Source organism: Phoxinus phoxinus (genome assembly GCF_949152265.1).
Source record: "Phoxinus phoxinus genome assembly, chromosome: 25".
In the NCBI taxonomy this organism is placed as follows: Eukaryota; Metazoa; Chordata; class Actinopteri; order Cypriniformes; family Leuciscidae; genus Phoxinus; species Phoxinus phoxinus.
In genome coordinates, this window is record NC_136900.1 from 267,460 (window position 1) to 286,366 (window position 18,907).

The following is an 18,907-nucleotide window of genomic DNA, read 5'->3' on the forward strand; positions in this document are numbered from 1 at the left end:
GCGGCGCTCTTCACTAACGGCGGCGCTCTTCACTAACGGCGGCGCTCTTCACTAACGGCGGCGCTCTTCACTAATGGCAGCACTCTTCACTAACGGCGGCGCTCTTCACTAATGGCAGCACTCTTCACTAACGGCGGCAGCGCTCTTCACTAACGGCAGCGGCAGCGCTCTTCACTAACGGCAGCGGCAGCGCTCTTCACTAACGGCAGCGCTCTTCACTAACGGCGGCGCTCTTCACTAATGGCAGCACTCTTCACTAACGGCGGCGCTCTTCACTAATGGCAGCACTCTTCACTAACGGCGGCAGCGCTCTTCACTAACGGCGGCGCTCTTCACTAACGGCAGCAGCGCTCTTCACTAACGGCAGCAGCGCTCTTCACTAACGGCAGCAGCGCTCTTCACTAACGGCGGCACTCTTCACTAACGGCGGCGCTCTTCACTAATGGCAGCACTCTTCACTAACGGCGGCGCTCTTCACTAATGGCAGCACTCTTCACTAACGGCAGCAGCACTCTTCACTAACGGCAGCGCTCTTCACTAACGGCAGCGCTCTTCACTAACGGCAGCAGCACTCTTCACTAACGGCAGCGCTCTTCACTAACGGCAGCAGCACTCTTCACTAACGGCAGCGCTCTTCACTAACGGCAGCGCTCTTCACTAACGGCAGCGCTCTTCACTAACGGCAGCGCTCTTCACTAACGGCAGCGCTCTTCACTAACGGCAGCGCTCTTCACTAACGGCAGCGCTCTTCACTAACGGCAGCGCTCTTCACTAACGGCAGCGCTCTTCACTAACGGCAGCGCTCTTCACTAACGGCAGCGCTCTTCACTAACGGCAGCGCTCTTCACTAACGGCAGCGCTCTTCACTAACGGCAGCGCTCTTCACTAACGGCAGCAGCACTCTTCACTAACGGCAGCGCTCTTCACTAACGGCAGCAGCACTCTTCACTAACGGCAGCGCTCTTCACTAACGGCAGCAGCACTCTTCACTAACGGCAGCGCTCTTCACTAACGGCAGCAGCACTCTTCACTAACGGCAGCAGCACTCTTCACTAACGGCAGCAGCACTCTTCACTAACGGCGGCAGCACTCTTCACTAACGGCAGCGCTCTTCACTAACGGCAGCGCTCTTCACTAACGGCAGCGCTCTTCACTAACGGCAGCGCTCTTCACTAACGGCAGCGCTCTTCACTAACGGCAGCAGCTCTTCACTAACGGCAGCGCTCTTCACTAACGGCAGCGCTCTTCACTAACGGCGGCAGCGCTCTTCACTAACGGCAGCGGCAGCGCTCTTCACTAACGGCAGCGCTCTTCACTAACGGCAGCGGCAGCGCTCTTCACTAACGGCAGCGCTCTTCACTAACGGCAGCAGCGCTCTTTACTAACGGCAGCGCTCTTCACTAACGGCAGCGCTCTTCACTAACGGCAGCGCTCTTCACTAACGGCAGCAGCGCTCTTCACTAACGGCGGCGCTCTTCACTAACGGCGGCGCTCTTCACTAACGGCGGCGCTCTTCACTAACGGCGGCGCTCTTCACTAACGGCAGCGCTCTTCACTAACGGCAGCGCTCTTCACTAACGGCAGCGGCATCGCTCTTCACTAACGGCAGCGCTCTTCACTAACGGCAGCGCTCTTCACTAACGGCAGCGCTCTTCACTAACGGCAGCGCTCTTCACTAACGGCAGCGCTCTTCACTAACGGCAGCGCTCTTCACTAACGGCAGCGCTCTTCACTAACGGCGGCAGCGCTCTTCACTAACGGCAGCGGCAGCGCTCTTCACTAACGGCAGCGGCAGCGCTCTTCACTAACGGCAGCGCTCTTCACTAACGGCAGCAGCGCTCTTCACTAACGGCGGCGCTCTTCACTAACGGCGGCGCTCTTCACTAACGGCGGCGCTCTTCACTAACGGCAGCGCTCTTCACTAACGGCAGCGCTCTTCACTAACGGCAGCGGCATCGCTCTTCACTAACGGCAGCGCTCTTCACTAACGGCAGCGCTCTTCACTAACGGCAGCGCTCTTCACTAACGGCAGCGCTCTTTACTAACGGCAGCAGCTCTTCACTAACGGCAGCGCTCTTCACTAACGGCGGCAGCGCTCTTCACTAACGGCAGCGGCAGCGCTCTTCACTAACGGCAGCGCTCTTCACTAACGGCAGCGCTCTTCACTAACGGCAGCGCTCTTCACTAACGGCAGCAGCGCTCTTTACTAACGGCAGCGCTCTTCACTAACGGCAGCAGCGCTCTTTACTAACGGCAGCGCTCTTCACTAACGGCAGCGCTCTTCACTAACGGCAGCGCTCTTCACTAACGGCAGCGCTCTTCACTAACGGCAGCAGCGCTCTTCACTAACGGAGGCGCTCTTCACTAACGGCGGCGCTCTTCACTAACGGCGGCGCTCTTCACTAACGGCGGCGCTCTTCACTAACGGCGGCGCTCTTCACTAACGGCAGCGCTCTTCACTAACGGCAGCGCTCTTCACTAACGGCAGCGCTCTTCACTAACGGCAGCGCTCTTTACTAACGGCAGCAGCTCTTCACTAACGGCAGCGCTCTTCACTAACGGCAGCGCTCTTCACTAACGGCGGCAGCGCTCTTCACTAACGGCAGCGGCAGCGCTCTTCACTAACGGCAGCGCTCTTCACTAACGGCAGCGGCAGCGCTCTTCACTAACGGCAGCGCTCTTCACTAACGGCAGCGCTCTTCACTAACGGCAGCGCTCTTCACTAACGGCAGCGCTCTTCACTAACGGCAGCGCTCTTCACTAACGGCAGCGCTCTTCACTAACGGCAGCAGCTCTTCACTAACGGCAGCGCTCTTCACTAACGGCAGCGCTCTTCACTAACGGCGGCAGCGCTCTTCACTAACGGCAGCGGCAGCGCTCTTCACTAACGGCAGCGCTCTTCACTAACGGCAGCGGCAGCGCTCTTCACTAACGGCAGCGGCAGCGCTCTTCACTAACGGCAGCGCTCTTCACTAACGGCAGCGTTCTTCACTAACGGCAGCGCTCTTCACTAACGGCAGCGTTCTTCACTAACGGCAGCGCTCTTCACTAACGGCAGCGCTCTTCACTAACGGCAGCGCTCTTCACTAACGGCAGCGCTCTTCACTAACGGCAGCGCTCTTCACTAACGGCAGCGCTCTTCACTAACGGCAGCGCTCTTCACTAACGGCAGCGCTCTTCACTAACGGCAGCGCTCTTCACTAACGGCAGCGCTCTTCACTAACGGCGGCGCTCTTCACTAACGGCGGCGCTCTTCACTAACGGCGGCGCTCTTCACTAACGGCGGCGCTCTTCACTAACGGCAGCGCTCTTCACTAACGGCAGCGCTCTTCACTAACGGCAGCGCTCTTCACTAACGGCAGCGCTCTTCACTAACGGCAGCGCTCTTCACTAACGGCAGCGCTCTTCACTAACGGCAGCGCTCTTCACTAACGGCGGCGCTCTTCACTAACGGCGGCGCTCTTCACTAACGGCGGCGCTCTTCACTAACGGCGGCGCTCTTCACTAACGGCGGCGCTCTTCACTAACGGCAGCGCTCTTCACTAACAGCAGCGCTCTTCACTAACGGCAGCGCTCTTCACTAACGGCGGCGCTCTTCACTAACGGCAGCGCTCTTCACTAACGGCAGCGCTCTTCACTAACGGCAGCGCTCTTCACTAACGGCAGCGCTCTTCACTAACGGCAGCGCTCTTCACTAACGGCAGCGCTCTTCACTAACGGCAGCGCTCTTCACTAACGGCAGCGCTCTTCACTAACGGCAGCGCTCTTCACTAACGGCAGCGCTCTTCACTAACGGCAGCGCTCTTCACTAACGGCAGCGCTCTTCACTAACGGCAGCGCTCTTCACTAACGGCAGCGCTCTTCACTAACGGCAGCGCTCTTCACTAACGGCAGCGCTCTTCACTAACGGCGGCGCTCTTCACTAACGGCGGCGCTCTTCACTAACGGCAGCGCTCTTCACTAACGGCAGCGCTCTTCACTAACGGCAGCGCTCTTCACTAACGGCAGCGCTCTTCACTAACGGCAGCGCTCTTCACTAACGGCAGCGCTCTTCACTAACGGCAGCGCTCTTCACTAACGGCAGCGCTCTTCACTAACGGCAGCGCTCTTCACTAACGGCAGCGCTCTTCACTAACGGCAGCGCTCTTCACTAACGGCAGCGCTCTTCACTAACGGCAGCGCTCTTCACTAACGGCAGCGGCAGCGCTCTTCACTAACGGCAGCGCTCTTCACTAACGGCAGCGCTCTTCACTAACGGCAGCGCTCTTCACTAACGGCAGCGCTCTTCACTAACGGCAGCGCTCTTCACTAACGGCAGCGCTCTTCACTAACGGCAGCGCTCTTCACTAACGGCAGCGCTCTTCACTAACGGCAGCGCTCTTCACTAACGGCAGCGCTCTTCACTAACGGCAGCGCTCTTCACTAACGGCAGCGCTCTTCACTAACGGCAGCGCTCTTCACTAACGGCAGCGCTCTTCACTAACGGCAGCGCTCTTCACTAACGGCAGCGCTCTTCACTAACGGCAGCAGCGCTCTTCACTAACGGCAGCGCTCTTCACTAACGGCAGCGCTCTTCACTAACGGCAGCGCTCTTCACTAACGGCAGCGCTCTTCACTAACGGCAGCGCTCTTCACTAACGGCAGCGCTCTTCACTAACGGCAGCGCTCTTCACTAACGGCAGCGCTCTTCACTAACGGCAGCGCTCTTCACTAACGGCAGCGCTCTTCACTAACGGCAGCGCTCTTCACTAACGGCAGCGGCAGCGCTCTTCACTAACGGCAGCGCTCTTCACTAACGGCAGCGCTCTTCACTAACGGCAGCGCTCTTCACTAACGGCAGCGCTCTTCACTAACGGCAGCGCTCTTCACTAACGGCAGCGCTCTTCACTAACGGCAGCGCTCTTCACTAACGGCAGCGCTCTTCACTAACGGCAGCGCTCTTCACTAACGGCAGCGCTCTTCACTAACGGCAGCGCTCTTCACTAACGGCAGCGGCATCGCTCTTCACTAACGGCAGCGGCAGCGCTCTTCACTAACGGCAGCGGCAGCGCTCTTCACTAACGGCAGCGGCAGCGCTCTTCACTAACGGCAGCGGCAGCGCTCTTCACTAACGGCAGCGGCAGCGCTCTTCACTAACGGCAGCGCTCTTCACTAACGGCGGCGCTCTTCACTAATGGCAGCACTCTTCACTAACGGCGGCGCTCTTCACTAATGGCAGCACTCTTCACTAACGGCGGCGCTCTTCACTAATGGCAGCACTCTTCACTAACGGCAGCAGCACTCTTCACTAACGGCGGCAGCACTCTTCACTAACGGCAGCGCTCTTCACTAACGGCAGCGCTCTTCACTAACGGCAGCGGCAGCGCTCTTCACTAACGGCAGCGGCAGCGCTCTTCACTAACGGCAGCGGCAGCGCTCTTCACTAACGGCAGCGGCAGCGCTCTTCACTAACGGCAGCGGCAGCGCTCTTCACTAACGGCAGCGGCAGCGCTCTTCACTAACGGCAGCGGCAGCGCTCTTCACTAACGGCAGCGCTCTTCACTAACGGCAGCGCTCTTCACTAACGGCAGCGCTCTTCACTAACGGCAGCGCTCTTCACTAACGGCGGCGCTCTTCACTAACGGCGGCGCTCTTCACTAACGGCAGCAGCGCTCTTCACTAACGGCAGCGGCAGCGCTCTTCACTAACGGCAGCGGCAGCGCTCTTCACTAACGGCAGCGGCAGCGCTCTTCACTAACGGCAGCGGCAGCGCTCTTCACTAACGGCAGCGGCAGCGCTCTTCACTAACGGCAGCGCTCTTCACTAACGGCGGCGCTCTTCACTAACGGCAGCACTCTTCACTAACGGCGGCGCTCTTCACTAATGGCAGCACTCTTCACTAACGGCGGCGCTCTTCACTAATGGCAGCACTCTTCACTAACGGCAGCAGCACTCTTCACTAACGGCGGCAGCACTCTTCACTAACGGCAGCGCTCTTCACTAACGGCAGCGCTCTTCACTAACGGCAGCGGCAGCGCTCTTCACTAACGGCAGCGGCAGCGCTCTTCACTAACGGCAGCGACAGCGCTCTTCACTAACGGCAGCGGCAGCGCTCTTCACTAACGGCAGCGGCAGCGCTCTTCACTAACGGCAGCGGCAGCGCTCTTCACTAACGGCAGCGGCAGCGCTCTTCACTAACGGCAGCGCTCTTCACTAACGGCAGCGCTCTTCACTAACGGCAGCGCTCTTCACTAACGGCAGCGCTCTTCACTAACGGCGGCGCTCTTCACTAACGGCGGCGCTCTTCACTAACGGCAGCAGCGCTCTTCACTAACGGCAGCGCTCTTCACTAACGGCGGCGCTCTTCACTAACGGCGGCGCTCTTCACTAACGGCGGCGCTCTTCACTAACGGCAGCGCTCTTCACTAACGGCAGCGCTCTTCACTAACGGCAGCGCTCTTCACTAACGGCAGCGCTCTTCACTAACGGCAGCGCTCTTCACTAACGGCAGCGCTCTTCACTAACGGCAGCGCTCTTCACTAACGGCAGCGCTCTTCACTAAGGGCAGCAGCGCTCTTCACTAACGGCGGCGCTCTTCACTAACGGCGGCGCTCTTCACTAACGGCAGCGCTCTTCACTAACGGCGGCGCTCTTCACTAACGGCGGCGCTCTTCACTAACGGCAGCGCTCTTCACTAACGGCAGCGCTCTTCACTAACGGCAGCGCTCTTCACTAACGGCAGCGCTCTTCACTAACGGCAGCGCTCTTCACTAACGGCAGCGCTCTTCACTAACGGCAGCGCTCTTCACTAACGGCAGCGCTCTTCACTAACAGCAGCAGCACTCTTCACTAACGGCAGCAGCAGCGCTCTTCACTAACGGCAGCGGCAGCGCTCTTCACTAACGGCAGCGGCAGCGCTCTTCACTAACGGCAGCGCTCTTCACTAACGGCAGCGCTCTTCACTAACGGCAGCGCTCTTCACTAACGGCAGCGCTCTTCACTAACGGCAGCGCTCTTCACTAACGGCGGCGCTCTTCACTAACGGCAGCAGCGCTCTTCACTAACGGCAGCGCTCTTCACTAACGGCGGCGCTCTTCACTAACGGCAGCGCTCTTCACTAACGGCAGCGCTCTTCACTAACGGCAGCGCTCTTCACTAACGGCAGCGCTCTTCACTAACGGCAGCGCTCTTCACTAACGGCAGCGCTCTTCACTAACGGCAGCAGCGCTCTTCACTAACGGCAGCGCTCTTCACTAACGGCAGCGCTCTTCACTAACGGCGGCGCTCTTCACTAACGGCAGCGCTCTTCACTAACGGCGGAGCTCTTCACTAACGGCAGCGCTCTTCACGAACGGCGGAGCTCTTCACTAACGGCGGCGCTCTTCACTAACGGCGGCGCTCTTCACTAACGGCAGCGCTCTTCACTAACGGCAGCAGCGCTCTTCACTAACGGCAGCGCTCTTCACTAACGGCGGCGCTCTTCACTAACGGCAGCAGCGCTCTTCACTAACGGCAGCGCTCTTCACTAACGGCGGCGCTCTTCACTAACGGCAGCGCTCTTCACTAACGGCAGCGCTCTTCACTAACGGCAGCGCTCTTCACTAACGGCAGCGCTCTTCACTAACGGCAGCGCTCTTCACTAACGGCAGCGCTCTTCACTAACGGCAGCGCTCTTCACTAACGGCAGCAGCGCTCTTCACTAACGGCAGCGCTCTTCACTAACGGCAGCGCTCTTCACTAACGGCGGCGCTCTTCACTAACGGCAGCGCTCTTCACTAACGGCGGAGCTCTTCACTAACGGCAGCGCTCTTCACGAACGGCGGAGCTCTTCACTAACGGCGGCGCTCTTCACTAACGGCGGCGCTCTTCACTAACGGCAGCGCTCTTCACTAACGGCAGCAGCGCTCTTCACTAACGGCAGCGCTCTTCACTAACGGCAGCAGCGCTCTTCACTAACGGCAGCGCTCTTCACTAACGGCAGCGCTCTTCACTAACGGCAGCGCTCTTCACTAACGGCAGCAGCGCTCTTCACTAACGGCGGAGCTCTTCACTAACGGCAGCGCTCTTCACTAACGGCAGCGCTCTTTACTAACGGCAGCGCTCTTCACTAACGGCAGCAGCGCTCTTCACTAACGGCAGCGCTCTTCACTAATGGCAGCACTCTTCACTAACGGCAGCGCTCTTCACTAACGGCGGCGCTCTTCACTAACGGCTGCGCTCTTCACTAACGGCTGCGCTCTTCACTAACGGCAGCGCTCTTCACTAACGGCAGCGCTCTTCACTAACGGCAGCAGCACTCTTCACTAACGGCAGCGCTCTTCACTAACGGCAGCAGCACTCTTCACTAACGGCAGCGCTCTTCACTAACGGCAGCAGCACTCTTCACTAACGGCAGCGCTCTTCACTAACGGCAGCAGCACTCTTCACTAACGGCAGCGCTCTTCACTAACGGCAGCGCTCTTCACTAACGGCAGCGCTCTTCACTAACGGCAGAAGAGACACATAATAGACACATAAATAATAGACACATAAATAATATGTGTCTATTATTTAATCCAAAGGACATTAATGGTTAATCAGTTAATCATTTGGTACATCTATAGATTTCTATAGATATTGATTCTATAGACCGTTTCTATAGAACCTGTCTTAAATTTCTCTGTGTGTGTGTGTGTGTGTGTGTGTGTGTGTGTGTGTGTGTGTGTGTGTGTGTGTGTGTGTGTGTGTGTGTGTGTGTGTGTGTGTGTGTGTGGACTATTCTCAGAAATCCGACATCAGATCAGTGTCCTTTAACCCAGAACTGTGGATGATATAAATCAGTCTCCACTCCAGAGAGAATGGCTGTGAGACGATGTAACCACTGTGATTATGTGAATAAGTGTAATCATGTGTCGTGACTCTGGTGTCGCGCGGCGCTACGCTAGAGAGCCTCAGTCTGCAGCACATTCACAAACACACATCCGCTGCCGGTCTCTCATCCGTTGCCTCTTCTCTGCGTTTAGTGACGTACACGTGAAGCTTCGTACTCGCAAAGATCATGTTTTCCTTAAGAATTTTGTCACTCTCGCTGTCAGAATTTTTAAAATACATTCTTTATTTCATCTTACAATCTGTAATAAATGAACCATTGATGTGTTTCTGAATGTTTTTGTGGCTACAGTAGTAGTAGTAATATTTAGTTTCTTTTTTTTTTTTTTTTGGGGGGGGGAAGGATGTCCATTTTCAGCATAATTTTGGTTTTACCTTCAAAAAAATAAGTATACTTTAAGTTAATTTCATGATGTATACTTAAGTTAGGTTCAAGTATATTTTTAAGTATTCTTTATGTTGTAAGTATACTAATGTCAATGTACTAGTAGTAAACTTGTAAGTGTTTAAATACTGCTTGGGACTATATTCGCCCACTTTTAGGTGTATACAAATATACTTTCACGTATACTTTAAGGGTAACAGTAGTGAGTAACTTTGAGTACACAACTAGTTCACATCTACGTTTCTCTTTTGTACTTAACTAAACAAGTGAACTTATAGATATACTGATAGTTTACAGGTTAAATACTTGTAGCTCATTATTTAGTTTATGAAAGTACACTTTAACGTAGGCTATACTCCGTAAACTACTAGTTTAGTTGTTTTATACTATAACATAACATCATACTTATAATTTACTATTTATATATTATTCTGTACTTTGAGTATACTACTATGTTTCTTATTAATTTTTATACTTGAAATATACCTTTAACTGTACTTAAGTAGATTTGAAGTAAATTCCTATGGACACAAACAGTGTCAAAAATGAGCATACTCAGAATGACGAACATATCTATTTTCTTTATAAATCATTATTTTCAAACAAATCTAATGTATTGGATGCCAAAAAGCTAAGTATTTAACAGGGAGAGTTCAAAAGAGTTAACACAACTCCAAGCCAAGTATACTTATAATACTTAATTATACTTTTTAGTATATCTCAATCAAAGTACAAGTTTAGGCCAAATAAACTTAAACATATAGAATACATACTTACTATACTATACACTTCTATATATTTCTGTCAGAACAAGTCAAGTAATGCAATTTTAACTATATTCATGAGAAGTATATAAAAAGTAGACTGAAAGTATACATTGTTATATTAGTTTAAAAGAAGTATACTAATAGCACACTTGAATAAGCTCCTGTTTTGAAGGGGTTAACTGTTTTTGCCTATTAAATGTGAACTGAGTTTTAGGGATTAGATGATCAACGAGTGGAGATGAACCAGAGTGAGGACAGATCTGTGGTATCTATCTGATCACAGCAGACAGGAGAGAGCGATGCCTCCAGACGCCGGCAGTCCAGACGCAGTCGCGCGACGCGGCCGAGGCAGAGCCAGGACACACCACTGTCGCCGCTAATGGGACGGGGCAGTGTCGATCTGATCAGGAGAACACCAGGAAGACCAGACGGCTCATGGACATGAAGTTCAACACAGAAGCCGGAGACCAAACCCTCCAGTCTCAATCTAAAAATAAATTGCTTTTATCAAGCTAACTATAAATTGTATTGTTGATTTGAAATAGGTTATTGAAGCATAATAATGTAAATATGATTTCAACTTGTGTAAATAAGTGAATAAGTGCCCCGGGTCTTCACCGCTAAGAGAACATACTTGAGTGAATAAACCAATTAAACAAAATGTGTAAAAGAATGAGTTGGAAACAGTTAGTGCCCTGAAATGGCCCAGACATGAACCCAACCGAAACAAACGTGTGGCATCAACCACACATGATCTCCATCTGATCCGGCCGAGCGGGACACATCTGCATTTCACTGCAGTTTGAAGAGAAACTAAATGTGAACAAATGCAAAGGAGTGAAAACACTGCATAAGATGAGAGATGCCAGGTTACTGAGTGTGTGTGTGTGTGTGTGTGTGTGTGTGTGAGTGAGTGAGTGAGTGAGTGAGTGAGTGTGAGTGAGTGTGCGTGCTGTGGTACTTTAGCGATGATGCTGCAGAGCTGGGGCCCGTCCTGAGTTAAAGACAGCAGGTTACTGAGTGTGTATGTGTGTGTGTGTGTGTGTGTGTGTGTGTGTGTGTGAGTGTGTGTGAGTGTGTGTGAGTGTGTGTGAGTGTGTGTGAGTGTGTATGTGTGTGTGTGTGTGTGTGTGTGTGTGTGTGTATGTGTGAGTGTGTGTGTGTGTGTGTGTGTGTGTGTGTGTGTGTGTGTGTGTGTGTGAGTGAGTGAGTGAGTGAGTGAGTGAGTGTGTGAGTGTGTGAGTGTGTGCGTGTGTGCGTGCTGTGGTACTTTAGCGATGATGCTGCAGAGCTGGGGCCCGTCCTGAGTTAAAGACAGCAGGTTACTGAGTGTGTATGTGTGTGTGTGTGTGTGTGTGTGTGTGTGTGTGTGAGTGTGTGTGAGTGTGTGTGAGTGTGTGTGAGTGTGTGTGAGTGTGTATGTGTGTGTGTGTGTGTGTGTGTGTGTGTGTGTATGTGTGAGTGTGTGTGTGTGTGTGTGTGTGTGTGTGTGTGTGTGTGTGTGAGTGAGTGAGTGAGTGAGTGAGTGAGTGAGTGAGTGAGTGAGTGTGTGTGAGTGAGTGTGTGTGTGTATGTGTGTGTGAGATTGAGTGAGTGAGTGAGTGAGTGAGTGTGTGTGTGTGATTGAGTGAGTGAGTGAGTGAGTGAGTGAGAGAGTGTGAGTGTGTGTGTGAGTCAGTGAGTGAGTGAGTGAGTGAGTGAGTGTGAGTGAGTGAGTGAGTGTGTGTGTGTGATTGAGTGAGTGAGTGAGTGAGTGAGTGAGTGAGTGAGTGAGTGAGTGAGTGAGTGAGTGAGTGAGTGAGTGAGTGTGTGAGTGTGTGAGTGTGTGCGTGTGTGCGTGCTGTGGTACTTTAGCGATGATGCTGCAGAGCTGCGGCCCGTCCTGAGTTAAAGACAGCAGGTTACTGAGTGTGTGTGTGTGTGTGTGTGTGTGTGTGTGTGTGTGTGTGTGTGTGTGTGTGTGTGTGTGTGTGTGTGTGTGTGTGTGTGTGTGTGTGTGTGTGTCTGTCTGTCTGTCCAGGGGTACGCGGACGATGTTGAGGTGTCCTCCAGGGAGGAGAATATTATTCAAAACATGCTGGTCAGAACGGATGAATTCCTACAGTGGTCTAAGCTGGAGGTGAAACATACCAAATGTGCAGCATTCTACGAACGGCGAAGCGGTGGCAACCGCTGGTATAAATCTAAAGCCGACAAACCCCCCTCCTTTACAATAATGGGACAGCCTATCAGGGTCTACTCTCGCCATGAAACATACACCTATCTTGGCCATAAATTCAACATCGCAGGTGAGTGGGGTGAACAGGTACAGGAGTTATCCTGTGCCTTTAAGAACAGGATCGATCTGATCGACTCCTCCCCCCTGTAGCCATGAAACTGGAGGCCGTTAGAGAAGTAGCTCTGGCAAAGATACAACACCTCTTTGCAAACATTCACATCCCACAAAATGTCCTACGGGACATAAATAATAAAACAGTTGAGGCCGTCAGGAAATGGCTGGGACTAAACTCACATTCCACTAGGGATATAATCTTCCTCACATTTAAGGAAGGGGGTCTGGGGGTCCCTAATGTGGAATGGATTTACTCCACTACAAGACTAACACACCTTATTAGCTTAACAACGATGATGCTGCCGTCAGAGAGCCAGAGCTTCACTCTTATTGGACCTCAGGAGGAGAAAGGTCCCGCTGGCCACAGGCAACCAAGAGCACTTCCTAGGCTTCAGGAGGAGAAGCAGCGGTAAACTGGACACACAAGCCGCTGGTTTCGGAGTTCGTTCAGACTGGCCGGACCTAAACGACCTGTGCAATAGACTGGCAGTTACATTACAGTGGACACAGAGCAACTCACACACGGCACCAGAGGTGTCTGACGCAGTGGTCACAGACCCATCTGTCACTGTGAAGGCCACAGTCTGTCACAACGAGACACAACACACACTACAGAGCACGACGGCAAGAAGATTTTTACTGAACATCAAACAGACGGACACAAAACAACACTGGACTGGACTACGAATGCAGGGAAAGTTGGCATGTCTTGACTTTGCTGATCACTCTATCTCTCATTCTATGTACAGAAATGCTGCAATAGGAGAGGATATTCTTTGCTTCACTGTCAAGGCCAGACTACAGGTGTTACCAACCAGATACAATCTAGCATTATGGTACCCTAAAAACTACAATCCACACTGTATAATGCATTCTAACTCGGATCACCTTGAATCAGTTGCTCATATTGTGAATGGCTGTAATATGTACAAAGGGTTATACACAGCACGCCATGACCGTATTGTGGATCTCATTGCTAGTTCTGTTCAAGACATATTTCCAAACAATATGCCTATGTATAAACACTCACGAGTAATACCAGAGTAATACCAGACTGGTCCAACAGCTCTGATGATGTGTTGTGTAACATCCCTAACACCCCTGATGTTGTGCTCGTGGATGCAGAGAGAAAGGAGGTGTTAGTCCTTGAAATAGGTTGTGTTTATGATCTATATATGGACATAGCCTTTTTGGAAAAATGACTAAATACCAACCCCTCCTTGCAAAGATCAGTGACCTAGGCTATGCGTGTAAGTTTGTGGCATTGATATTTGGCAGCCTGGGACATGTCCACAGATTGACTGTTAGTGGACTAAGGCTGGCAGGGCTACCAAAAGGGAAGGCTAAACAACTGGCTAAGTTCTGCTCCACATCAGCTGTGATCGGCAGCCTTGCTGTGTGGCGTAAGCGATGCTTTATGTACCCTTGAATGCCAAAGCGGTGTACCTCTGAAAATATTTGAATCCTTTCTGTAAGAAATTTGATTGGTGGATTCAAATAAAGAAATCAAATGTGTGTGTGTGTGTGTGTGTGTGTGGTACTTTAGCGATGATGCTGCAGAGCTGCGGCCCGTCCTGAGTTAAAGACAGCAGGTTACTGTGTGTGTGTGTGTGTGTGTGTGTGTGTGTGTGTGTGTGTGCTTTTGTTTATATTACATTGTGGGAACCAAATGTCCCCACAAGGATAGTAAAACCTGAAATCACCTCCATTGTGGGGACCAGCCAGCGGTCCCCATGAGGGGAACGGGTTAATAAACATACTAAATTATATTTTTTCGAAAATGTAAAAATGCAGAATGTCTCCTGTAAGGGGTAGGTTTAGGGATAGGGGCAGTGTAAGGGGATAGAATATACAGTTTGTACAGTATAAATTCCCATTTTTACCATTACGCCTATGGAATGTCCTCACAAGGATAGCAAAACCCCCTTGTGTGTGTGTGTGTGTGTGTGTGTGTGTGTGTGTGTGTGTGTGTGTGTGTGTGGTACTTTAGCGATGATGCTGCAGAGCTGCGGCCCGTCCTGAGTTAAAGACAGCAGGTTACTGTGTGTGTGTGTGTGTGTGTGTGTGTGTGTGTGTGTGTGTGTGTGTGTGTGTGTGTGCTGTGGTACTTTAGCGATGATGCTGCAGAGCTGCGGCCCGTCCTGAGTTAAAGACAGCAGGTTACTGTGTGTGTGTGTGTGTGTGTGTGTGTGTGTGTGTGTGTGTGTGTGTGTGTGTGTGTGTGTGTGTGTGTGTGTGTGTGTGTGTGTGTGTGTGTGTGTGTGTGCGCGTGCTGTGGTACTTTAGCGATGATGCTGCAGAGCTGCGGCCCGTCCTGAGTTAAAGACAGCAAGTTACTGATGGCAGTGCTGATGGCAAAAACATTATCCGAATCCTCAATCTGACGGATCAGAATCTGTAAAAAATAAGAATAAATGTCACTATTGTCACACACAGTGGTTGAAATGAGCACACAATGACAAGGAGAATCCAACAGAAACACTTTATTTTACGATAAACTAACAACACGCAGGAGATTGTAGAGTAATCACAGTAATAAACAACACTGAACCAAGAGCTGAATGAACTGAACACAGGGGAGGATAATAAACAGAACAGTGATCAGGTGTGTATTTCTTAACAACCATGGAAACTATCAATGACTGGGAACTCAGGGGAACAGGAACAGAACAAAACCGAACTAAAATATAGCTGCAAGCAGCGATGCCGGGCCCAAGCCTCTGTGTCACCGCCACCTGGAGGCTTCAGGGAGACTGTGCATGACAGGCAATGTGCATTTAAACTGGGAGAATATTAAAGGATTATGTCATGATATGAGACACTTCATGTTTCCCTTTTTGTCATTATTTTAATTGCTTGCCATGGCAACACCGATTGAGATATCCAGTATCCATTCACAATTTAACATCTTCAATGTCTTGCCACCATGTTCAGAACGTTTGGTACTAGGCACAGCAGATAAAAACGGCCTGATTATTTAAAAAAATCCACATTCAAAACAAAATAGCTGACTTCCTGTTGGTCGGAGCTAATGATTGTAAATTAGAAAGTTGTCCAGCTCAATGAGAATAATGTATGTACTGAGTGTTGCTGACTGTAGGTAAAACTAACCCTGCACTTTTGTCAAAAGGTGGCACTACTGAGCCCCTCCACCATGCCTGTTTCTAAAGCTTTGCCCATGTCTACTGGCTGACAAGTCTGATGTGTATGTTTGAAGTATTTTAAGAGCCTCAAAAACATATATATGTAAATATATGTTTCATACAAATACGTTCTAATATGTGTCCAAGATTTCAGATCCCATTCTAGGTGGCGCCGTAGAGCCCCCTGCCGTCCGTATACCAGCTTTGGCCCGGCCGGATTCTGACCAGTGTGCACATTTTAAAGAGTTTTTGAGCATGTTAAGGGCACCAAAATCCCCCGGAACCTTGACGAAAAAGAAGAAGTATCCTAAGGAAAACAATGAGCCCTTTCAGGGCTTGGGCCCTAATACACTGAAACTAACAGAACTAAACATAACCCTGACAACCCAGTGTACTGCCAGGACAAAGGCCCACAGCAGAACCCACGGTTGGAGGAGCCAGGGTGGGGTCAGAGTGTCAGGGGGTCAGGGGTCAAATCGAAGCTGAGGAGACAGAGACCGGGCGATGCTGTAGGTCCTGGAGGCCAAGGCGGAGCCACGGTGGAGCCAGGGTGGAGATAGGGTGCCGGAGTACTGAGGCGCAACCGGTGGCACTCGAAGCGCCAGAGGGAAGGCGAAGCTGGAGTGAAGGTGGAAGTCCGTGGCATAGGCAGAGCGATGACTGAGCAAGGCAGACGATGGAGCCCGGTGGAGCCGTAAGAACGACGGTCCCAGGTGGAGTCGAGGGAGGGAGGAGCCAAGGTGGAGCCGACTGGTCAACAGGCCACGGTGTTCGGTGACTGGAGGTGGAGCCAGGGGATCGGAACGGTTGTAGCTGGAGACAGGAAGACCCGAGGCGCATCCCTGCAGCATAGAGGAGCAAACAGAGGAGGAGCCGAGGAACTAAAGGGAACCAGTGGCGACAGGGCCAGAAGACTGGCTTGCTTAGGTGGAGGTGGTGGGAGAGGAAGGCTGGGTGGACCATCAGAGACGCAGGAGAGGGGGCGGGACCAGCGGAGAGACGAAACTATAACCTTTTCCAGTTCTGAGTCCGGAGTGGGGCTGGCAACGTCTTCCTCCACGGGACAGATGGTGAACGCCGATCCACAATTCACTAGCACTCACTCCATAAAAGCAAAAAATGTCCCTCGAGGACCATCGAGTAGTAAACCTGGCCACTCATCTGTTCACATCTATAGCATTAGAACTGCCATTTTAAGACAAATGTGAATCATTTGTTATTAAATTATACTGTATTACCCAATAATAATTCACGAATACTGAAGCTGTAACCAAAATAACTGAAGCAAATTAAAATGCAGTTAATCTAATGATCAATGAAGATCATGCCGTATAAGGCCAATCTTACCTGAATCTCATTGGCCAGTGCCATGTCAATCATATGGCTGAAGGAGTCGCTGACATCAGTCAGGATCTCGTGAATGGCCTCCTTCATGGATTTGAGGAAGTATTCGTCCTCAGTATGAAGACACCTGAGGAGTAAACCGTGTCAGATATATAGATGGTCTGATCTGTAAGACGAAGAAGAAAGGTGTGTTCTTCACCTCTCGGTAATGACGTTGAGCTCCATGCACTTCTCCAGCAGCGATTTCTCATACTGCCGTGAGAGAGGAGCACATACATTATAATCAGTAAAATATGTTTGTTATATGTGATTAAAGGCTTTTTGTTTTGGCATGTTCTTGCACCTTCTGCATGTCTGCTGGAGCGCTTCTGGCCGTGCTGTACTCCTGGATGAGCGAGCGCACGTGAGCGCTGACCCTGAGGGCTGTGCTGTGCACCCGCTGCCAGCGCCGCTTCTCCAGCCGCTGGAACATCTTGCCCAGCTCCGTGCTGACCACCAGCGCCCTCTTCAGCAGCGCCTGCAGGTTATCCCGGGTCACCTGCTCGCCCACCGACACGATGAGCTCCCCTGGGCCGTCTTCATCTACACCGAGGGGCTTCGACTGCAGGACACACATGCACTCCACCTCCGTCATGTGACGCAGGTCGTCCATCCAGCGCTGCACAGAGTCCACCTGTATCACACACCTGCTGACGGACACACACACCACATCTGGGCATTACACACCTGCTGACGGACACACACACCACATCTGGGCATTACACACCTGCTGACGGACACACACACCACATCTGGGCATTACACACCTGCTGACGGACGGACAAACACACCACATCTGGGCATTACACACCTGCTGACGGACACACACACCACATCTGGGCATTACACACCTGCTGGCGGACACACACACCACATCTGGGCATTACACACCTGCTGACGGACGGACAAACACACCACATCTGGGCATTACACACCTGCTGGCGGACACACACACCACATCTGGGCATTACACACCTGCTGGCGGACACACACCACATCTGGGCATTACACACCTGCTGGCGGACACACACCAACACATCTGGGCATTACACACCTGCTGACGGACACACACACCACATCTGGGCATTACACACCTGCTGACGGACACACACACCACATCTGGGCATTACACACCTGCTGACGGACACACACACCACATCTGGGCATTACACACCTGCTGGCGGACACACACACCACATCTGGGCATTACACACCTGCTGGCGGACACACACCACATCTGGGTATTACACACCTGCTGGCGGACACACACCAACACATCTGGGCATTACACAGCTGCTGACGGACACACACACCACATCTGGGCATTACACACCTGCTGACGGACACACACACCACATCAGGGCATTACACACCTGCTGGCGGACACACACCAACACATCTGGGCATTACACACCTGCTGACGGACACACACACCACATCTGGGCATTACAAACCTGCTGACGGACACACACAACACATCTGGGCATTACACACCTGCTGACGGACACACACCAATTCTGGGCATTACACACCTGCTGATGGACACGCACACACCACACACAACACACACACAACACACACACCACACACACCACACACACCACACACACCACACACCACATCTGGGCATTACACACCTGCTGACAGACACACACACCAATTCTGGGCATTACACACCTGCTGATGGACACGCACACACCACACACAACACACACACACCACACACACCACACATCTGGGCATTACACACCTGCTGACGGACACACACAACATCTGGGCATTACACACCTGCTGACGGACACACACCACCACATCAGGGCATTACACACCTGCTGACGGACGCACACCACCACATCAGGGCATTAAACACACCTGCAGACAGACACACACACCACATCTGGGCATTACACACCTGCAGACAGACACACCATCACATCTGGGCATTACACACCTGCTGACGGACACATACAACACATCTGGGCATTACACACACCTACACACAGACACACACCACATCTGGGCATTACACACCTGCTGACGGACACACACA

The 18,907-nt window shown here is 51.8% G+C and overlaps 1 protein-coding gene across 6 annotated transcripts in view; it reads right to left on the minus strand.

The window, feature by feature from the left end:
* insc (INSC spindle orientation adaptor protein) overlaps nucleotides 1-18,907 on the minus strand; it is a 321,619-nt gene that overhangs the window by 244,925 nt on the left and 57,787 nt on the right. For 4 of the 6 annotated variants that reach the window (XM_079604168.1, XM_079604166.1, XM_079604169.1 and 1 more), the window contains exons 3-6: nucleotides 17,162-17,507; nucleotides 17,018-17,070; nucleotides 16,822-16,945; nucleotides 14,613-14,726 (exon numbers count right to left, since the gene is read on the minus strand). In XM_079604168.1, coding sequence (XP_079460294.1) covers nucleotides 14,613-14,726; nucleotides 16,822-16,945; nucleotides 17,018-17,070; nucleotides 17,162-17,507 — 637 coding nt within the window. The remainder of the gene's footprint in view (nucleotides 1-14,612; nucleotides 14,727-16,821; nucleotides 16,946-17,017; nucleotides 17,071-17,161; nucleotides 17,508-18,907) is intronic. The other 2 variants (XM_079604170.1, XM_079604167.1) reach the window with 1 other exon arrangement.